Below are 22,243 nucleotides of genomic sequence, written 5' to 3' on the forward strand. Positions count from 1 at the left end.
GCAGGCACCAATGAGAGCTGTGGATTGTGTCGGGGGGGGGGAGGAGTCTAAGAAAGATTTGGCGAATCATCACGATAAGGCCCGGAGAGTAAGGCCTCCCTAACACTCAGACCAACCACCTCACAACCCTGAGCACGACATTCAACAGTCACCCCCTTAAAAACCACCAAATTAGGCACATAGAAAAATAATCAAAGAGCAGCAAAGAGAGCTAAAGACAGATGTATGACGATAATAAACGTGATACATATCAGGTTTGTGTCTATGTGTGTGTGTGTGTGTGTGTAAGAGCAAAGGGCATCACTGGTGCGGCACACAGAGGAGAGGCGGCGCGATTTTGGGGGGGGGTTAGTAAGTACTCTAGGAAGACAAACAGGACTCCCAGCCCTATTATTGGCTCTCCCCTGTGGTAGCCAGTCTGTGATTGGTCAATTCAAAGTGCGGTTCACGTCAAAGACGCGATTGATTGCTTGGAGGGTGGGTGAGGAGGAGGAGGGGAGGGGGCGTAAGATGGACGATCATAAAACAGGATAAATCAGGGTGCGTTCCAGGTTGCCTCCATTGCGGTCATGAACCAATGAGCGTATTGAATACCGAACCCAAACGTTAACACTTTAAGTGCCGAACTAAAACCCTGTTAATATGTTCATTATATTTACATTTGTATAAGAATTGAATCGGTGGCAGTGACTTGCAATGTTTGCAAAACTGAAGAACGCACCTCTGAGATTAGGAACACAAAGATGGAAACAGGAGGTGTCATTAGGAATATTACAGGATACCTCTCTCTGTAGCCTGAGAGTCTGTCAGGGAGTTAGACGTTTTAGTAGCACAGACAGGCAGAGCGCCTGTGTTGGGATTGTCAAGGGGGCAGAGTTAAGGGGTTTAAGTGCTTTCTGTTGGATAATAAATCGGAAGGATTCGTTCTCTCTCTCCATCTCCTTCTTTCTCGCTCTCTGCGTCAGTCTCTCCTGCTGTTCTGTAGATACATTAATATAACTGTAACATGACTGTAACCACGGTAACATCATCATCATCACCACCACAACGTTACATGAGCGCAGTGTGCCTGTCTGTCCTGCTTGGAGGGTAGCAGAGAGGACAGACAGACTACCTCTCATTGTTTTTCTCTATTATAATCATTTCACAGTTCAATTAAAGCTTCTCGTCTTCTTCACCTCTCTTAGAAAAAGTACTCTCACATAAATCTATTACATGAAAATAAAACACTTGTATTTTGAACTATATATCCGTTTGTGTACTGTTAAGTATGCGGTATTTACATGTGTGTTTACGTGCGTGTTCTTCTTAAGAGTCTGTGCACGTGTGCATTAGGGGTGTAACGATTTGACCTCACAACGATTCGATTACGATTCTTCAGGCAATGATTCAATGCATCATGAAATCTCTTCATTTGACCACGATTCGATTCGATTCGATTAATTTTCAATCAGTTAATTCCCCCCAAATTTTTTAATACACAAATGTGGCTGGGGGAACTGATTCACTCAGCATGAATAGACTATAGGTCAATAAAAACAATACACAAAAAAAAACATTAAAACAAAAAAAAATCCTGATTAATTTCGATTATAATCGATTCTAACATATCCAAATCGATGCATCGAATCGAACACATTGGAATCGATGCATTTCGATTAATCGATGCATCGTTACACCCCTAGTGTGCATGTATTATTTATATGGAAAAATAATGGTTTTGAAGGGCTCAGATGTTGTTAAAAACCAATAGAGGCTTTGCACAGAATCTGTCTTCCAACATGGCTGCCTGCCTGTTAACCACTGGTACCCACTTTCAAAGGAAAATGTCTAGTTTCTGTGTTAGTGGGTAAAACACTGGAAAAGCATGATATTACTGTTCTACTGTAACTTGTTTACCTGATCCAGTAATAAGACACCAATTTGTTAAATTGTTGTTGATATATTTCTCATATATCCAGCATAGTAACGGTAGCGATTAGTCAAATTGTTGTCGATATATTTATCATATAGCAACATGTAGCAACAGTCACTATGTTGATATTTTAGAAATGTATCAACAACAATTGAACTAATTGGAGTCTTATTACTGGATCTTGTAAACAGGTCACAGTGGAACAGTAATACCATGCTTTTCCAGTGTTTTACCGACTCTACCACTGCACTAAAATGAGGCATTTACTTTCTAAAGTGGTTACCAATGATTACAGACAGCCATGCAGCAAGAGAGACAACTACACAAGGCCTCTCTTCTCATCCACCCTGTTGGGAATCTCTTATTTCCCATGAGCACCGTAAACCAAACAGTAGGCATAAATATGTTGTATTTGTGTACATGTTTCTACATGTTTTCTACATGTATGTGTGTTTTAAGGAGACTATCTCCTGTGGTCTCTGGTATTTGTTCAACATGAAGTTTTTTTTTTTTTTTTTTTTTTTTAATAACAGTCTATAATGTCTCAAGGTCAAAGGACTGAGTTCATTGAGCCAGTCCCCCCCCCCCCCTCCCCGTAACGGCTTTTAGTGAAGATCCAATAAATTAGGCTCATCGATCACGGTTGTGGGTTTGCATTATCGTCTCTTAGTGACGTCCATAACGGTCAACGGTTGTGATTGCGGTCATCTGTAATGAGATCTCATAATCCGTTTTCCATGTCCGTGGCAGGTGTGTGTCGGCTTGTGTTCAGCAGATGACGGGGACGCCGTCGGTGTTGAAGATCATGCCGGTGGTGGGCTCGTAGGTGCCGGCCAGGTAGTAAAGGTCCTCGCTGTCAGCGTAGCGCCGTGTGTGCGTCATCTGCTCATACTCCTCTACGCTGACGACCAGACACTTGTGACTGACCGTCTGAACGTCGTTCTCGTCGCTGTGGGACGACTGGTACAAGGCCCGCTACGCCAGGGGGAGGACAGGGAACATAAGACATGTTAACACAGGGGAGGACAGGGTCATGGGACATAGGACATTAGGGATCCACCGATACGGATACTGGTATTGGATATTGGTCCGATACCAGGCTAAAATACAATATCGGTATCAGAGAACCTCCCCAATACTAAAATCTGATACCAAGTAACATGTCTAACTTGGCAGAAATCAAAGCAAAGAGACTTGATTTGCTGAATTTTTTACACGTTAACTCTCTAATGGAGAAACATTTATTATATCTCAATAATCTTTGTTCAATGACCCCAAAATGACGGTCCAAGTCTATACTTTTCATTAAAAGTAATGGATAAGGTTCGGCTGATATACCAAAACATGGACTGAAAACGTTGGATCGGTGCGTGCATCCCTATAGGACATGTTAACAACACAGGGTCAAATATATCTGGACTAACAGCATACACGGTGAGTTTGAATTGGTAATTGTGAACTGTCTCGAATGTAAGGAAGAAGTGAGTAAACCTTTATTTACAAGGGGGGGGGGGGGGGGGGGGAGAGCGATTGCACAATAACAAATAAGACACTTAAAAAACACAAAATACAAAACTGAACGGATCAAGAGAAGAACTGTGATTAATGCATGTCTTTAAGTAGATTTCTAGGTAGGGTGTCTAGTTACAACAGATTAAGAGAACGCCTATAGTTAATGTATGTCTTTAGGTATATTTCTAGGTAGGATGTCTAGTTACAACAGATTAAGAGAACGCCTGTGGTTAAAAGTAGGTTTCTAGGTTGGTAGTCTCACCTCCATGAAGTCCTTCCTCTGGATAGAGGATTGTAGAGCAGCAGGTATCGACTGACCACACATTTGATCCCAGTTCTAGAGAGGTGAGGACAGAGAGAAGATTTACATTTTGGGGACAAGTCGAGAGAATGTTTACATTTTGGGGACTGCTAGAGTCCAAGGGCAGTCTTTCAGAGCACTTTAATTTAATTAATCATTTTACTTTACAGTTACATTACCTTACATTTAGGTAAAGCCCCCATAGTAATCCCTAACAGTACTTAAAACTGCATTCGGTAACCAATCATTCGGACTGAGGAAAAGATTCATGCGGTAAAAAAGTGTTCAAAAGTAAAACTCACTATGGATCGTTATCAACTGAAAATTGTTAGCCGGCTGGAGTTGAAGGAAAGATTAAAAACTACAACTCCCTACCTTCTTGTCAATGAGCTTCTTGCCGGGGTTGGTCTCCTCGGGGTGGTAGAACCAGTTGACCCGGACCACCATGTTGCTGCCCCAGGACTCCCACATGCTCTGGATGCGCCCGATGAAGGGCAGGTTGGGCCGTCCGGCGGACAGGAACACGGCGCAGTCGCCGATACGGATCATCTCCCGTCCGCGGACGATGGCCTTGTAGAACAGCTTCTTGGCTTTGCCCTTCATGCCACGCCGCTGGAAAGGAGGGAGAGAACAGGGAGAGACGAAATGGTCAGAGGAGGGAGAGACAAGCTGGTCAGAGGAGGGAGAGAACAGGGAGAGATGAGCTGGTCAGATGAGGGAGAGAACAGGGAGAGACGAGCGCCGGTCAGAGGAGGGAAGAGACCACTGTACAGTATAGTAAGAGACCACTGTACAGTATAGTAAGAGACCACTGTACAGTATAGTAAGAGACCACTGTACGGTATAGTAAGAGACCACTGTACAGTGGGGCTGACCCCTATTAATCGATTAGTCGACTAATCAGTCGAAAGGAGCCGTAGTCGACTGGCCAACCTCTTAACACTATGGGTGCCGGCCAGAAATCCGGAAAATGACTGTGGATTGCCAGCGCTATTTGTCTATGGAGAAATTCCCCTTCTTTGCAGGGCTATAACTTTTTAAATTCTATTGCTACATTGCCATTATTAGGGCCCATTCAAAGTCCTATATGTATTGTTCATTGTGTAGCAACGTTAAACTTTTTCATTCACATATTCATAGTAAAGTATGGTCTAATGTATAAGTATGTTTTCATCTCTTTCTGCAGCTTTCTCCAGAACGTGATATATAGCCCCAAATGCATTATATTGATGAAATACAGTTTGATGGCAATCGGGGCGATATAAAAAATTTCAATTGGACGTACTTCTAGAATGATCTACGTATGATCTGATGATGACCGGATGGGCGGGGGATCGTTTATAATTCCATGGGCAGCGTTATATCATTCATCTAGTGTGGGTGATATGTTCATCATAACAGTTTATATGGAATACGATCAAAAATAACGCTGAATCTTACCGTATCCTCCTCGCGCCGTTGGGCGATGAGCGTGGAACAGTCATTTACCTATTATGGTAGGTAGAAATATCGGGTCCATTTCCAGCTTGTATAATAGTATATAAAATCAAGTTGTTTATCGAGTTATTGGCAATCGATCGCTATGTATTGTGTCGAGATCGAGTCCCGTGAGCCAAACAGAGTGCCCGGAAGTAATATGGTCGACCAGCACAACCTCCATAGCACTTCCCGTTTGGCGATTGCGCCGATCGGCCACCAGATGGCGCTCCTGAACCGCCAGAGAGCTCAGTGGGTCCTCCTGGTGGATCTCAGGCCAGCGGAGGGGAAATATGAATCCGATCGCAGATTTTTGAAATATTGATATAAGGACGCTGTACAGCGTCCTCCGGCAACTTGAGCATGGCCGGGAATGACGCTTTAAAGCGTTTTCCGGCAGTCAAAGTGTTAAGTCGAATATAATAATAAAAAATAATAATAATAAGATAAAAAAAAAAATATCATTCTTTCCAAAAGAAAAGAGGCCTAGAAGTGTGGCTAACGCTAATGGCACGCATACCAGAGGCTCTGTGCCTACGAAAACAGGCACAGAGGCACTGAAAAAGGATTTCACCCATCTAATGAACACACTAGACTAGACAAATATCAAGATGTATCCATTAGTTTAGTGGACCAATTGCATGCTTTTGCAGAGGACAAGAAGCCTTCAGTCGACTCCTTCAGACATTAAGCACCCCCCACAGCCCAAATGGAATGATAAAAAAAAAAAAAAAAAATTTGTATTATTATTATATATTTTTTTAGTCGACCAATAGTCGACTAACGGCAAATTTTGGCCAATCCTAGTCGACCATCCAAATCCTTAGTCGGGGACAGCCCTACTGTACAGTATAGTAAGGTCGCTTTCACACAGGGGCTGTTTGGTCCGGACTTTCGGACCAGAATTCGATTCGAATTCGATTCGGTTTTTCGGGTTTGTGTGAATGCGCATCGAACTCGGTTCGCGGACCAAACAGGCGAACTCTGGTCCGCCTGAAAACGTAGGTCTCGGTTCGGCTTCAGCGGACCAAACGAGAACCAAATATAGGAAGTGATTATTATTACCACTGCTCGCAGCACTCACTGCAAAACAAGCACACTGCATCTAATCTCTCTATCTATCTATCTATCTCTCTATCTCTCTATCTATCTATCTAGCATTTCTTTCCTCTCTCCCAAGGCCTTCAAGGCCGTTCCTACCGCCGCCTCTACTGCTCCATGGAGCCCGACGCTGCTATGCCCTGCTTCGTGCCGGTGGCCGGACTATACTCAAATCAACTCTAAATGGATCTAATCAGTGGATTGCATATTTTCTTCAAGAAGCAGAATAAGGCTAACCCTCTCTGCCTATTGGGACATCATAATCGGGTTACCAACTTGAAGACGTGGTCATTTTTGGAAGCTTTTGGACTGCAATAAGAAGATTTTGGATCTGTTTACCGCGCACAGGATCTACCAAAATGAACTGATAAGACATTTGGACACTTGGACTAATAATGCATTCAGTCATTTGGACGGAGTTGTTAAAACTCACTCCACTCAAATCAATAGAGTTATATTCCACTCTATTCAAATCAAATTTAAAGGGACGTGGCTGGGATAAATTGTGCCAGTCAGTCAGCCAAAACAAATTCCTGGACCAAGGTCGAACCGAGAGCTCTGGAGTCGAAGGCCCTCTGGGAGATAAGAGTGGCGAGCGGCTTCCCACACCCCCAATCCCTAGTCCCCCCCCCCCCCCCCCCTCTGCATTGGCGCTGCACTGTCGGCTGCCTCGTGTGAGGGAGACCTCCCCCACCCAGGACTTGGCTTGTGCACTCCCCCCCACCCGCCCCTACAGCCCTGTAACAACCCCAACCCACTCCCCCCTCCTTCCGTAAATGGCGCTGCCTATGACGGCTGCCAGTCTGTTTGCGGTGGTGAATATGCACGTTTGTCTCAAGGCTCTGTACCATTATTACTATCTAAAATGTAATAATTGTGGAATATTACTGTAATGAGCTGTATGTGTATGATCCAAGCGTCCTATGATCCTCATAGGAGCATAACAGAAAAAAGCATTCCATGTGAAGGTATTCTGTATCTTTGCATGTCAACTAATAAAGAAACTTGAAACTATCTATCTATCTATCTATCTATCTATCTATCTATCTATCTAACTGTGCATCTTGGGAAGAAGGAAGATAAAACGCGGCTTATTATTATTACCGAGGCGCACGGCATTGGATCAATGGATGAATGCCACGTCAATACTATTATTACCTTACCACTGCTCGCAGCATTGTTTAGCGAGAGGATGGTGGTAATGTGCTTCAATAGAACAATGGATCAATGCCATGTCAAAATTCGCCTCCGCTGATCTGGAGGGCTCGCAGACAGTCCACACACAGACACACACACGCGCGCACACACGGGCTCGCAGCCACACACACATTTCCACTGTCCAATAGACAAGCGCCCTTTTCGACCGCGTGACATTGTTCAGAAGGTCTCGGTCCGCCTCACAGATTTCTATGTGAACGCAGGCGAACCAAATGAAGAATGCAACAATGTTGCAACTTCACCCCCAGAACCGCACAGAGTCCACCAAAACTATATGTGAAAGCGACCTAAGAGACCACTGTGTATAGTATAGTAAGAGACCACTGTGTACAGTATAGTAAGAGACCACTGTACAGTATAGTAAGAGACCACTGTACAGTATAGTAAGAGACCACTGTGTACAGTATAGTAAGAGACCACTGTACAGTATAGTAAGGCTTAATAGAAAGCGCTGTCAAAACATCATGATGATGATGGAGGCACTGTACTTGTAGAAAATGTATATAGAAAATTATATATAACAATGATATAAAAAAGATAGACAATTGATACAGTATATATTATATCATGTGTCTTGTGTTTGTCTTTATCTACATTGTGTCTCATCATTTAGATAATATTGACAAATGCAACATGGGTTACCATAAGGTAATACACAATTATGTTTTGTATGGCTGTGTATTTGAATGTGTGATGTGTGTGTGTATTTGTATGGTCGTGTGTATCTATAAGTGTGTGCTCACCTGGGTGGGTTTTCCGAACCACTTCCAGAGCTGCCTGGCCGGCAGGAAGGCTGAAATCTTGGGCCTGTTCTCCACACTGGGCAGCCTCTGGCGTTTCGCTAACTCCTTGGTGGTGGGAAGGTGGACCCCCTCTCTCCTCTTAGGCCTCCCCACTTTGCCCTCGCCCCCGCTGGGCTTGGGCTTGGGAGGCCGACCCCTCTGCCCGGAGCCCTTCCCGGTGGCCGGTTTAGCAGGCTTGGAGGGAGGTGGGGTTGGAGAGGTCGGAGGAGAGGGGGACGGGGAAGGTGGAGATGGTTCCTCTTCTTCTTCTTCTTTTACCTCTACCTCCTTCTTCACAACCTCCTCCTCTTCTTCTTCTTGTTCCTCCTCCTCTTCCTCCTTCTTCTGTTCTTTCTGTTTGTCCTGTGTTGTTGTTGTTGGAAGAGAAGGAGGAGAGGCGGGGGCCGGGGGAGGTGTGGGGGTCCTCTCTTCATCCGAGCTGCAGGAGGAGTCGTCTGTAGACGAGGAGGAGGAGGATGAAGAGGAGGAGGAGGAAGACGAGGAGGAGCCAGAGGAGGAAGAGGAGGAGGACGAGCAGCTGGAGGTACATTTCTTCTTTTTCTTCATCTTCCCTTTCTCGCCTTCCTCCTCCTCCTCCTCCTCCTCCTCCGACTCTGAGCTGCTGCTACTGTGAGACTCTTCTTTCACTTTCCTCTCCTCTCTCTTATTCGCCTCCTTACTCTCCTCTTTTTTCCCTTTCACCTCCCTCTTGTCCCTCTCCTGTACTCTACCTCCAGGCCCCCGGTTCTCAGCCTTGTCTTTGCCCAGCACCGGTGCCTTGTAGGCAGGCTCTTTCTCCAGCGGGCCTGTCTCCCTCTCCGGAGCTCTCACCTTGGCCTTCAGCGGCTTCTGACTGGTCGTTGTTGTGGCGATGGGGGTGTGGTCTCTTCTGATACCTTGCCCCTCCAGCAACATCAAAGCCTTGGTCTTTTTGGTCTTGGGTGAGGTCACGCCCTCGTGATCCAGCTTCACAAGGGGCTCCGCAGAGAGGGGCTTCCGTCTCACCCCCGACCCCAGATCACCGTGCCCTGGCCTGGGCTTGGGCCTGGAGATAGCACTGGGTCCTGGGCTGGGTCTAGGTCTAGAGGTGGAAGACAGCTGGTCAGATGTCATCTTGGGCTTGAGTCTGGGGGTGGTTGATGAGGATAATGAAGAAGATGATGAGGAGGAGGATGAGGATGATGAAGGTCTGGGGGTCAGCAGAGTGTTGGGTTTGGTTGTGGAGGAGCCGGAGAGCCTGGGGATGGGGCTGGCTATGAGACCAGAGCTGAGGCTGGGTCTGGAGCTACTGTGGTGGTCTAGGGTAGGTTTGGTTTTAGGAGTGGATGTGGAGGTGTTTCTAGGAGTGGATGTAGCACTGGGTTTAGGTGTGCTGGATGACGTGGTGAGGTTAGGCCTGCCCAGCGGTCTGCTGGTGGTGGGACTGAGGGTACCGCTATGACCTGTACTACTGCCGCCGCTGTTCTCTCTCTCTCTGCGCTGGCTGTTGTAAGACCCAAGGTTAGGCTCGCTGTACAGATCCACGGTGAGGACCTTGCCATAGGTGGAGGGGTAGAGGGACGGAGGGAGGGCACGGCCCGGTTTAGGCGCAGGGGACTGTGATGAGCTGGCTTTCCTCTGGACCTGGTTGGATGGGAGAGTGGGGCTGGTGGTGGTGGAGTTCTTTCGGCCCGGTTTGGTCTGGTTCCCAGGGACGGGCCTGGAGGCTGACAGGGGTCTCTCCTGAGGTGCTTTCTGGGCTGAGGGGGCCCTGTCCTGGGATGGTTTGGCCGGAACGTGGGGTCTTTCTGATGGCTGGGCGGAGGAGGATGGAGGGTCGGTTTTCTCTCTGCCATCTGAAGTTATTGAAGACTCTGGAAAAACAGGGAGAAACAGGCAGAGTTCAATACCTCTACTTAATGTTTGGCCAAGAAACACTACTTTGGAGTTTACATTGGATACAGTGAAGTTTAAATTGCATGGCTTAAGAATTTCTGCGGCATACAACCGCACACAATGCAGGCTGCAGAACAGGCAGACTGGGGAAATAAATACTGAAGTAAAAACCTTGCATTTCAGAACTGCTTACCCAGTAAAAAACAAGGCCAGCATCAGCAAATCACATGTGTAACATGCCAGAGAACACAGCTGGAGAAATAGGCTCTCCGTCTGAACAGTGTAATCATGTCACAATAAAGCTGTCTGGCCAAAGGCATTTTGAATAAAATACTTTTTTTTGGGATGTGTTACTTGACAAAGACATGTTCTACAGTATCTTCTTTATTTGTATTGAGGTTCTATTTCAATGGTGATAATATACGGTAACAGAGAGGGTTGAAAAATACCTCTTTAATAAAGATCTACCATAATCTAATATCACCAGTTAAGTTGTCCTTGACATTTTTTTGCTGCTGACTTATCTACAAACATGTATTTCATGTCAAGGCGGCTGGGTGGTGTAGCAGAGATTGCGCTTGTCACCAATGCAAGAGACTCCGGTATCGAATCCCAGTCTCAGCATTGCCTTCGACATGGGCCGGCCGTCGTACTAGCTCATTTGGCAGTCAGCGGGTGGAAAGTCGGTGGGGATTGGACGGTGTGGACAGTGACTCCAACAGGTCGGTTGGGTGACGCCTGCACAGCAGAGACAGGAAGTATCAGGGGCAGCGTGAGCCTCCCACGCGTTACTCCTCGCCACTGAGAGTCCGCGCTGTCTGGTGAAAAGATGAGACAGGCTGCCTCCTCGTGTACCGGAAGGGACACGTGATGCAAGGCTTCTATCCTCATTACAACCGACCAGTGGGGGGCATAGTCTAGCAACGTTCAAGACAGGGGAGGGGAGAAATCGCAACACGAAATTGGGATGGGAGAAAAATAGAAAAATGAGAAAAAGTGGATAAAAAAAATTAAAATAAAACATGTATTTCATGTCAGAACATGGGTTATGATGCAAAATAACACACTGCCACGCTTTGATTACAGCGGTTTACTGGCCTTCATGAAAAATATGTTCATAAAAATAAAATAAATGAAATACCAACATTCACTCACTGTCCTTGTATTTTTCATTACTATTACCAAGTCGAATACCCATGATGTCCAAAGCTAATAATCTAAAATGGACCAGCTATGTACCGTAGAACCAGAAGAGTGCTTTCACGAGGAGCACCGAGCCAAAAAACGTCTCATCCATCTCTACTGTAGCCATTATGCAGATAGAGGTGGCTCCAGCCAGCAGAGCTGCTGGTCCCAAGGACTTACTCAAAATAGATGAAAAAAGTAGCACGCCTCAAAGGCAGAAATTATGGGAGTAATTACCGCACATTGCACTTACCTTTTATTTTAGGCGAATACTTAATCATTTCTTGCCATATAAAGAATCTTCTTTTTAATAGCTGAAATGGATAGGACTTTTCTTTTGGCTTAGCACCCCTAATGGAAGCTCACTTTCTCTTACTTCTGTGATCCATTTGGGATGATTCCTATTATTCTCCTTAACCCTTTAATCGCCAAGGACGACTTTAGACGTCATTCCTCGACATGCGCAATCTGCCAATGACGTCGTACAGCGTCTTTGAGATCAATATTTCAAAAATCTGTCATGGCAATCATATTTCACCCAAGGAGACTTGAGACTTGCTGTTGATCTCCTCTCAACTCTCCAACGGTTCAAGACCGCCATCTGGTGGCCGATCGGCGAATCGCCAAAACCGGAAGTGACGCACCGGAAGTGGTGCTCACCCATATTTCGTCCGGCCACTCGCTATCGCTAGCGGGACTCCAGCTTGATACACTGGATAGCGATCCGTTGCCAATAACTCGATAAACAACATGATTTGGACGTATATAGTATTATACAACCTGGAATTGGATCGCATATATCAACATCCCATAATAGCGAACTTTCTGCTCCACGCTGATCGCCCAACGCTACGAGGAAGCTGCGGTGAGTTTCAGCGTGTTTGATTATTATTATACATACACACTGCTCCGATCAACATATCACCCATACTAAATAAATGATTTAACGTGGGCCACAGACTTATAACGCCCCCCCCCCCCCCCCCCCCCCCCCCTCCGGTCACCAGCAGATGATGAGGCATGACGTGTAGGACCTTGTACAATTGACATTTTTTATCTGACGTCAATCGGTATCAAACTACATTTGATGATCTGTATTTAGGGCTATAACTCACGTTCTGCAGAATGCTGCAGAAAACGATAAAAACATATTTATACTTTAGACCGTATTTTAGTATGAATATGTGAATGAAAAAGTAGAACGTTGCTACATCCTAAACGATAGATACTTGACGTTGAATGGGCCATAGTAATGTCAATTTAGCAATACAATTTAAAAAGTTATAGCCCTGCAAAGAAGGGGAACATCTCCATAGACAAATAGAGCTGGCAGAGGACGGTATAAGGATGGATATAAGCGTGGCAGAGAAAGGGTTAATGGCTTGTGGGTAATATACTTAATAGTACACACAGTTTTAAGTGGAGTTACATCTTTGTTAAAAAGGCAAATGATGTATGAATCAATAAAATATTTCCTCGAAAGAAATCCCATTTGTTAATTTCATTGACAAATCCTTGAAACGTTGTTCTGGAACATCTGCTTTTATCCAGGAAATAATTCATTCAGCATAGGAAAGAAAAAACAATGATTATTCACCCAACAAAGGCTAAGAGAAAACCGACCCATTAATAAACCACAACACACTACAGAAGTATACATGGCTATCAGTATGCATACTAAACCACAACACACTACAGAAGTACACAAGGCTATCAGTATGCATAATAAACCACAACACACTACAGAAGTACACAAGGCTATCAGTATGCATAATAAACCAAGCACATCAACTCCATCTATCCACGGGGAGAAACTGATTGGCTCACCAGGTTTGGGCTTGGGTTTGCGGCCAGGTTTGCCTTTAATCTTGGGGATGGCCTCATCTGGCTTTGGCCCCGCCTCTTTGCCTTCTTTACTGCACTTCCTGACACGCCTCCTGGAGCAGCTGGCCACTAGCAGTGCAGGAGAGGGCTCCGCACCTGAAAGTAGAGGTAGAGGCTGGGTTGAGCAAAGGCAGTGGGTGGGAGTGGCTCAGGAGAGTGGTCCTCTGGTCATCTGAAGGTTCTCGGTTCAAAGTGTCCTTGAGCGAAACACTGAACCCCTAACTGCTCCCGGTGAGCTGGTTAGCGCTTCTGCTGTCGATGTGTGAGTGAGTGAATGGGTTAACGTGGGGCATAAGTTGTGAAGCGCTTTGGATAAAAGCACTATATAAATGCAGTCCATTATGAGACTAGATCGGAGTGCCGGGAAGGACGCTGGTGGTGATCTGGAAAGAGGTTGTTGTCACTTGTTGTGAAAGAAGCTGCAAAGCCATGAATCATCATGATTTTCACCTAAACAACAACAAAACAACTGATTGTAAAAGGTCGTTTATGAATCTATCCCTTAACTCAACCCTAACCTCAACTATTCTCACACTACCTACACAATTAAGTTAAAAGAGTCCCCCTGGGCCATGGGATCTAGACACTTCCTTTAGGAAGCACATCCACCCAGGTCCATTTCAGCATAAATACAGCCAGCAGCTGTAATGAGCAGTGACGTGCTGAAATAACAGTTAGTTAACATCACTCAGCTGGAAAAACACCTCCGTTACCAACACACACATAGATGCACGTGTAGACGCAGACACGCACACGCATAGAAATAAGCATGCAGGTACACGTGCACACACACACACACACTTTTGAGTAAACATACACAGTCCAAGTCAAGCAAAGAGAGGAAGAGAGAGAAGGAGGAGGGAGGGAGCAGGAAGAAATGTGTATGTGAGTGTTTGTTTGAATTGGCACAAGGTATAAGGAGTGTGTGTGTGTGCGTGCCTATTTAAATGTATTAAATGTATGAGAGTGTGAGAGTGAGCATGGAAGAGTCCTTCTCACATGAAAGTACAGAAGGGGACTGACTGAAATGGAACTAGGCCGCAGAGAAAAGGTTATAGTGTGTGTGTGTTAATATTAGGGTGGCACCCCTTGTGCATGAGTGTGTGTGTGTACCAGAGCCTGCATGTGTGTCTATACAGATGTGAGTTATTGTGTGTGTGTACTCACAGTGGATCTTGTAGTCTGGTGGCAGTAGTCTGATGTGAGACAGTGGGATGCGTCCTGCGTCTCCATCATCAAACTCCACCGTGATGAGGTCATCGTTCTCGTCAATATCTGAACTTCCTGTTAAAAACAAATCAGCCAGAAATCAGTTACACCTCAAAAAAAAATTGTGTGTTGTATGTGTGCGTATGAGTCATTGAGTGAGTGTGTGTATGTTAGCGGTAGACCCATATTGTATACTGCAGCTGCCGATATTTTGGCAGAATACCTTTTCATTTGAGGTTTTGAAGCATTTTTAAGCATACAAAACCACTTTTATGAATCTATTCATTGACATTTTTCAATTTAGACACTTCACAAAACATTTACAGAAGATTAAACAAGAGAGCGTGTGTGTCAGTGTGTATATATACGGTATATGAGGTACCATTGACGACAGTGCCAGGGTAGAGACAGCGGTACTGCTGGCTCCAGTAAGCAGCGATGCGGCTGCCCTCAGGGAGGTAGCGCACAGATGGAGGCTTCACATCAATGATCTACACACAGTTAACAACAGGACAATGTCAGAAATAACACATCACTCAAACACGCACACGCACACACACACACACACACAGACGGCTGTGCTCAATTCACTTTCAATTCACAATGTAAACAGAAACTGCAATTCATTGGTTAATGATAAAACCTTGATTCTCAGTGAAATTTGAAGAAAACCCACTTCCTGAATTGACATAATTGAAACTGAATTGAACATAACCCAGACCCACACACACACAAATGCATGCGCGCAGGCAGGCAGGCGCACACACACACACACACACACACACACACAGTCACACACACACACATATATATACTAACACACACACACACACATATATATATACCGTAATTCCTCTAATAGTAACCGGGTCTCAAATACAAGCCGGGTCTCTATTAATGGCCGGGTGCGCTCTTGAGCTAAGCAATTATAAGCCGGCCTCCTAATACAAGCCGGGTTACTAATATACTGAGCTGCATACTGAGCTAGTTACTTGATTTCACTTTGAAAACGTTGAAATGACCAGTGACCACCTGTAATTGCACTGTTTACTATTTCATACAGTACTTGGTTTCAATAAATGAACCCAGTACATTTTACTGGGTTCAAACTGACACAAAATGTTGATTTATTCATTATGATCCGTTTGAAAATTTGAAATATAGGCCTCCCTCTTATACAGGCCTCCTCCTAATACAAGCCTGGTACCCGCTACAGTTGAAACAAATACAAGCCGGGGTTACTATTAGAGGAATTACGGTAGTATATATCAGTTTTACTCACAGCCTCCTGCAGCAGTTGCTCCAGACAGTATATGTGTGGTCGGTTACCTCTCTCCCCCTCCACCACCACACTGTATCTGCAGGGGTCACACGAGGTCAGAGGTCAGAGGTCTCCTCTCTAGTTCTTAGCACTGTCATGCAAGTCATCTTGTTCTTTACCAGGTTGCGTTTCTTTTCTAAACCTGTATTTACCCAGGGTAGTTTATACAAGTCATTCTTTATTTTTAAACCCGTATTTACCCAGGATAGTATATACCCAGGATAGTATATACCCATATTTACCCAGGGTAGTTGTCATTCTTTATTTATTCTTTTGTATTATTCTTTTTTCTTTTTCTTCTTCTTCTTAAACCTGTATTTACCAAGGGTAGTTTATATAAGTCATTCTTTATTTTTAAAACCCATATTTACCCTGGGTAGTTTGTACAAGTCAAACTTTATTTCTTAAACCTGTATTTACAGGGTAGGTTCACTAAGCAGCTATACTCTTCAGTAACGCTGTACTACACACTCATATGGTTCCACACAGTCACACCTGGAAGCTGCCCACTACAACCACTGCTGGCCTATGATCAGTTAGGCGTTAAGTGCCTTGCCTAAGGGCACTTCAACCATGGGTGTTGAGAGAGGAGAGAGATGTACTCATTCACGTCCTCATACCAGATTTTCCTGCATGGTCCGGGAATTGAACGGGTGACCTTCCGGTCACAAGCACGCTTCTCTAACCGTTAGGTCATCTCTGCCCCACCTGCTCTGGTTAAAAGCGTCAGCTGAATGCCTTGACTGTAATTGTTTGAGGTCACACAGGTCAGTGTTTTTAATCACAGCTGTCAGACCGGTATTTACCAAAAGTGGTACTTTACTTTGGCTTCCTTTGAAAGGTCTCCTCGTTGATCATCAGGAATGAACAGAACAAAAAGCCTTTGTTTTTCTTTTTTTGGTTGGGAGTTTCCTGTGTTTCACTAAAATGACTCATTCTTGAAACAACTTTGGCCTTTACTTATTCTCAGCACTGTGCTGTGTGGCATCCTGCAGGTCTGTACTACTAGGCTAGTTCTCAGTACTGTGATTCATTAATTCATTCAAACCTTTATTTATTCTCGACAAAGGACAATTGAGGTCATAATAATTTTCAATGTTGTCGAGACTTAGACATTTCAATGCATAATATTTTTATAATATAATAATAATAATAATAATAATAATAATAATAATAATAATAATAACTATCTATAATATAGCACCATTCACACATGGACCGCAGGCCAAAGTACCCCACAGCATGTAGCACAAAATGAACATAGCCGATAACAATGGACATAAATAAATAGAAATAGCTAAACATAACAAAAACAAAGACAAAACAAGTCACAAATATGAACATTGGTTAAACAATTCCTAATTAAAACAATTACATTCAAAAACATTGATTTTTAAAATCAGGGAGTCGATATTCAAAGTGCTTTTAGGTTATTCCATGAGTCCGGAGCACATCTAAATATAAAAGCAGTCTTTCAAATGTAGTGTAATCCAGTCCTGAGAGTGGGTTTGATCAACTTTGAAATCTAGCAGTGAAGTAATGTAAATTGGTCATTTATAAATAAAGAGTTACCAATATACCAATCGCCTCACAGAGAGAGAGGGCCAGCAAACCTGTTCAGAGAGTACAATGATGGGTACTGTGGGTCTCACCAAGAGCAGAGTGATGAATAGCATAAAAGGGCTTAAGGGTGGTAACAGCAGCATGTCTATTACGTCACTACAATCCACAGTGAATAATACAGTATCAACAATTATTTTTCTACTAAACATGGGAAAGCAGGTTATATTTATATAAAGAAAGCCCAAGTTTTGTTTGCAGCTTCTTAACCAGATTATCAAAAAAGAACTTTAAGTGAATTTATCATCAATCCAGAAGCCTAAATAATTATAATGTGGGACTCCATTAGGGCTGTCCCCGACTAAGGATTTGTATAGTCGACTTGTAGTCGCCGGAATTAGCCGATAGTCCACTATTAGTCAACTATGAAAAAAAGAATAAAAAATGAAAGAAAAAGGTATATATATATATATTTTTTTTTTTATCATTCCATTTGGGCTGTGGGGGTGCTTAATATCTGAAGGAGTCGACGGAAGGCTTCTTGTCCTCTGCGAAAGCATGCAATTGGTCCACTGATGGATACATCTTGATATTTGTATAGTGTGTTCATTAGATGGGTGAAATCCTCTTTCAGTGCCTCTGTGCCTGTTTTCTTAGGCAGTTAGCCTCTGGTATGCGTGCCATTAGCGTTAGCCACACTTCTAGGCCTCTTTGCTTTTGGAAAGAATGATAAATTAAAATAAATGAAATGTGCATTCGACTAAGAGGTTGGCAGTCGACTGCGGCTCCTTTCGATCGATTAGTCGACTATTCAACTAATGGGGGTCAGCCCTAGACTCCATCAATGGCTGTACCGAATAAAGTGCTAATATGAAATTTGCGATATCGATAATCTTATTTGAGCATATATTTTGTTTTATCAGTATTTAACACAAGTTTGAGATCAATAAATGTCTCTTGAAGAACATTAAAAGAAAGATACAACATTTGTTGTATATTACTGGGCATGGCCAGGCGATTTATCCCCCACTTGCACTTGTGCCACCAAATATGAATACACCCCCCCCCCAAAAAAGGTTGCGTATGGAATCATTATACATTCTAAAGTCCTGAATTAAGCCCCTGAATAGTCTAGAGCCCTGCTCAAAATGCTGTCAATTATAATGTTGACTAAATAGGAGAGGAAATCTGAAATAACAAGTTGCCATGCAGGTGTTGTTGGATTATTGGCTCTTTTCATCTCGAGGAATAGGCTTGCATTTGATTTTCAATCCGATATGAAATTAAAGTAATGCCAGGTGTCTTATTCTATGTTATCCCCATCGATGCTGTGCTTTGGAAATACTTCACCTATAATCACAACCCTGCTTACTGTGGCAATGGTGATCTTTAAATACTTAACCTGCAAACACTTCACCTGTTTAGCTAATACAATAGTGTTGTAACTAACAGCATTGCTGGGAAAAAGGACATTAAATATCTCATTAAATACTTAAACTACAAACTTAAGACTGTTCTGGGAGAAAAAATTGTTTTGTGCTTAGATCCCTAGATATGATATTTTTAAACATACATATATAATGCTCTGCCCATTATTCTTCTAACATTAGGCTACTAATCTTCGGTGTCGTTCCAATGTTCTCATATGATGCAAGTTAGACAATACATTGACAACAATACACTGACTTACCCATAGCCTTCTCACGGGACCTATGATTCTTTTCATACAACCTGTGATTCTTTTAGATTCTATAGTGTTTTTTCGCAAGAATGGACACCCGCTCATCACGATGAGCTAATGGAGAGGCACTGTGCCCCCTGGGCATGCCCCTAAAAAGGACTGGTCCTAAAATTGAACCTTGAGGGACAAATGCAGTTTGAACATGATCCACCTTGACACACTGCTGCCTGTCAGAGAGGTGGTTGTAGAACAGTCTGAACATGATCCACCATCACACACTGCTGTCTGTCAGAGAGGTCGTTGTAGAACCATCTAAATGTACAAGCATTACGGTCACATCCAATTAACAGTATACGTAGTAAAAGCAGGAATGAAGAAGGAACTGTATCAACGGCTTGATACATTGATTGTTTACTAATGATTCAAGTATTTTAGACAAACCATTTAGAGATGGAATGATAGTCATTAAGATCACTATTATCTCCTCCTTTATGCAATGGAGTAACGTGAGCAACCTTCCACACTTTGGGAATTATACCTGATAAAATGGATAAATAAAAAATATACGTTATATATTATCAAATCAAGGCGGAGAGCCGAAGAAAGAAAGGCTCCAATGACATACATACTATATGATATACATACAGTATATATGAGGTACATTATACTCTATGTGCTGTTTTGCATTGATTGTAGGTCATTCTAAATGCCTCAAATTAAATACCAGTGTAAATGTTTTATGCTGTGGGAGAAGACAGGATACTTAGTGTCCCTGTATATATATATATATATATATATATATATATATATATATATATATATATATATATATATAACGTGGTTGGAAGCATGTGCTTTTGTGTGTGTGTGTGTGTGTGTGTGTGTGTGTGTGTGTGTGTGTGTGTGTGTGTGTGTGTGTGTGTGTGTGTGTGTGTGTAACTTGGAGTGCTTAACCTTTGTTCTTTAATTGAACCATGTATGATAAGGAAAGGCCTGGTAAGCCGCTCTCATACTGAAGCCCAGCCTGCTGCAGGGGACGTAGAGGACCTTACCATTCAATTCGGGAGCCGTATTTGTCAAACACTCGCCTCAAAGTTGTTTGAAATAATGGTCCAGATTTGAGTGAAAATAAACAATTTGAACGTTCTAATAGGAGACCAGCAAGCAGACCATCAGCTTTAAGACTCACTTCACATGTTGACCAGACTTTTCCCCAGACCTTCATTTCTTGACTGGATTTAAAGATGTTGGTTTATGTTCAGTATGATTTATGTCTATCTTGACTTTATGACTGTTAACTACCGGTAAGCCATATTACTCTATAGCTGAATATCATTCTTCAGAACAACAAATATCTCAAGACATACAATATACAAATAAATATCTCAAGACATACAATATACAAATAAATACAACTCGCCTTGACTTAACTAACATTGCCACAAATTTTTTTGTGTGATTCCCAATGTTTTCAAGACCTGGAATTGATGGAATCCCATACTCTTCCAGACATGTGGAGGAAGGCACGATGGTACTTACATGTCAGGGGAGTGTACAGTGTTGACGTGTCCTGCGTACAGCAGCTGGTCGTCCATGGGGATGAGAACTCTGAGTCCATCCACTAGAGAATCTTTATCCAACACACACTGTACTGGAGCTGCAAATCAATACATACAGTGTATCCATCAATGTAGAAACATCAGGTTTTTTTATCAACTGAAAATAGTACAAAAACTCATGGTAGTTTGATGGTCAGTTTCAGTTTCACCATGGTACCGGCCATTGTAGAAATCATTTGCATATCATTTTGGAAGTGTGTATAAAATGATTTATTGTAATTTACTGTATGAATAATTGACTACGGTACTGCCATGGTAAAAGTCATGTATCGCCATGGTACCAATTTTGTACTTAAATGATACCCTGGTATAATCAAATTTAAACTATGATACGGATGGTAATATCATGGTATTTCCAAAAACTACTCTGGAAATACCATGGTGCATTCTTGGAAACACGTGATATTTTCTTGGAAATAACATGACACCTTTTTCTAAGGGTAATTATACAATGGAGTCTTTGTTCTATTGGAAAATTGGGAGGAAAATGTATGAAGTGTTTAGATTACATATCCGTCATTATCAATGCCAATATATGAATCATCATATTAGAAATACCAATATATGAATCACCAGCGTAGTGTTTTGTAAAGATCTATTTAACATGTACATCTCATGTTACGGACACTAAAATAGCCTCCTGACCTTTGACCCAGTTTGCCTCAAAGTAGACAATGCTGACTTGCTTGTAAATCAATACATAAATCAATACATAAATCAATACATGAACCAATACATTTTTATCCAAAGCACTGTGAATCAATACAACAAAACTTTAATCAATGTACCAATACAAACTGGGGTCCGATTTTCCTTCCAGTCAATACATTGATCAGCGAGTACTTACCCATAGCAGAATGGATAGGGAACAGGGCAGAATGGACAGGGCAAGAGATACTCTCTATATAATTATGTCCGCAGTAGGTAGAGTCTATCCGAGGACATTATGTATTCTGTAGCGTCTGTGTGTGGGGGTGAGAGAGTGTGTGTGTGTGAATCCACACAATATCTCACAAACTATAGGGCCGCTGAGCCTGAAAGTTACAGAGGCACAAGGATGAGCGTGTGAGTTTCAGGCAATGGGAAGTATTTTGGGGGAATTCATTTCCAGCATTCTTCATTGACTTTCATGTAGTCCTTCGTATAGTTGTGGTACAGGTTTTTACCGCCAGAGGGCAATAACAACGGCTTTAAATGCTGCCACTCCCTCCATCCCAGCATGCTTTGCAGTTGCAGCAAAATATGTGATTCTAGTTGTTTTATAAGATGTCAAATAGTTATTAAGTGTTGTAATTGTGTGGTTTATTCTTTCTATGTTATAGTGTGTTTAAACCCAGTTATAGTTATTTTTTTGTTTTAACCACGAGTGCGAGTGTTAAGACCACCTTGGTTTTTAATGTAACAAGATTTGTCGACTTCTGGTTGGACAGTATCGGTTTGGAACACTTCCAGTTAGAAAATGTTCGTATATTTAAAAAGAATTCTCAGCAACTGAGCAGTAAACAGATTTAACCATTAAAATCTGCACCAATTGTACGTCATAACCAGCTAGTGTTTCAGTCACTAAATGCGTTTTGAGAAATCATAACATGATTTGCAGATGT

The 22,243-nt window shown here is 42.9% G+C and overlaps 1 protein-coding gene across 1 annotated transcript in view; it reads right to left on the reverse strand.

Moving 5' to 3' along the window:
• Positions 1-2,520: 2,520 nt before the first annotated feature.
• Positions 2,521-22,243, reverse strand: part of tnrc18 (trinucleotide repeat containing 18) — a 151,773-nt gene continuing 132,050 nt past the window's right edge. Inside the window, exons 23-31 of the mRNA XM_084329104.1 lie at positions 20,560-20,677; positions 15,741-15,816; positions 14,841-14,949; positions 14,417-14,533; positions 13,193-13,345; positions 8,267-10,158; positions 4,104-4,340; positions 3,690-3,764; positions 2,521-2,890 (exon numbers count right to left, since the gene is read on the reverse strand). Coding sequence (XP_084185230.1) covers positions 2,684-2,890; positions 3,690-3,764; positions 4,104-4,340; positions 8,267-10,158; positions 13,193-13,345; positions 14,417-14,533; positions 14,841-14,949; positions 15,741-15,816; positions 20,560-20,677 — 2,984 coding nt within the window. The 3' untranslated portion in view covers positions 2,521-2,683. The remainder of the gene's footprint in view (positions 2,891-3,689; positions 3,765-4,103; positions 4,341-8,266; positions 10,159-13,192; positions 13,346-14,416; positions 14,534-14,840; positions 14,950-15,740; positions 15,817-20,559; positions 20,678-22,243) is intronic.

This window comes from Notolepis coatsorum (assembly GCF_963971535.1).
Source record: "Notolepis coatsorum genome assembly, chromosome: 14".
In the NCBI taxonomy this organism is placed as follows: Eukaryota; Metazoa; Chordata; class Actinopteri; order Aulopiformes; family Paralepididae; genus Notolepis; species Notolepis coatsorum.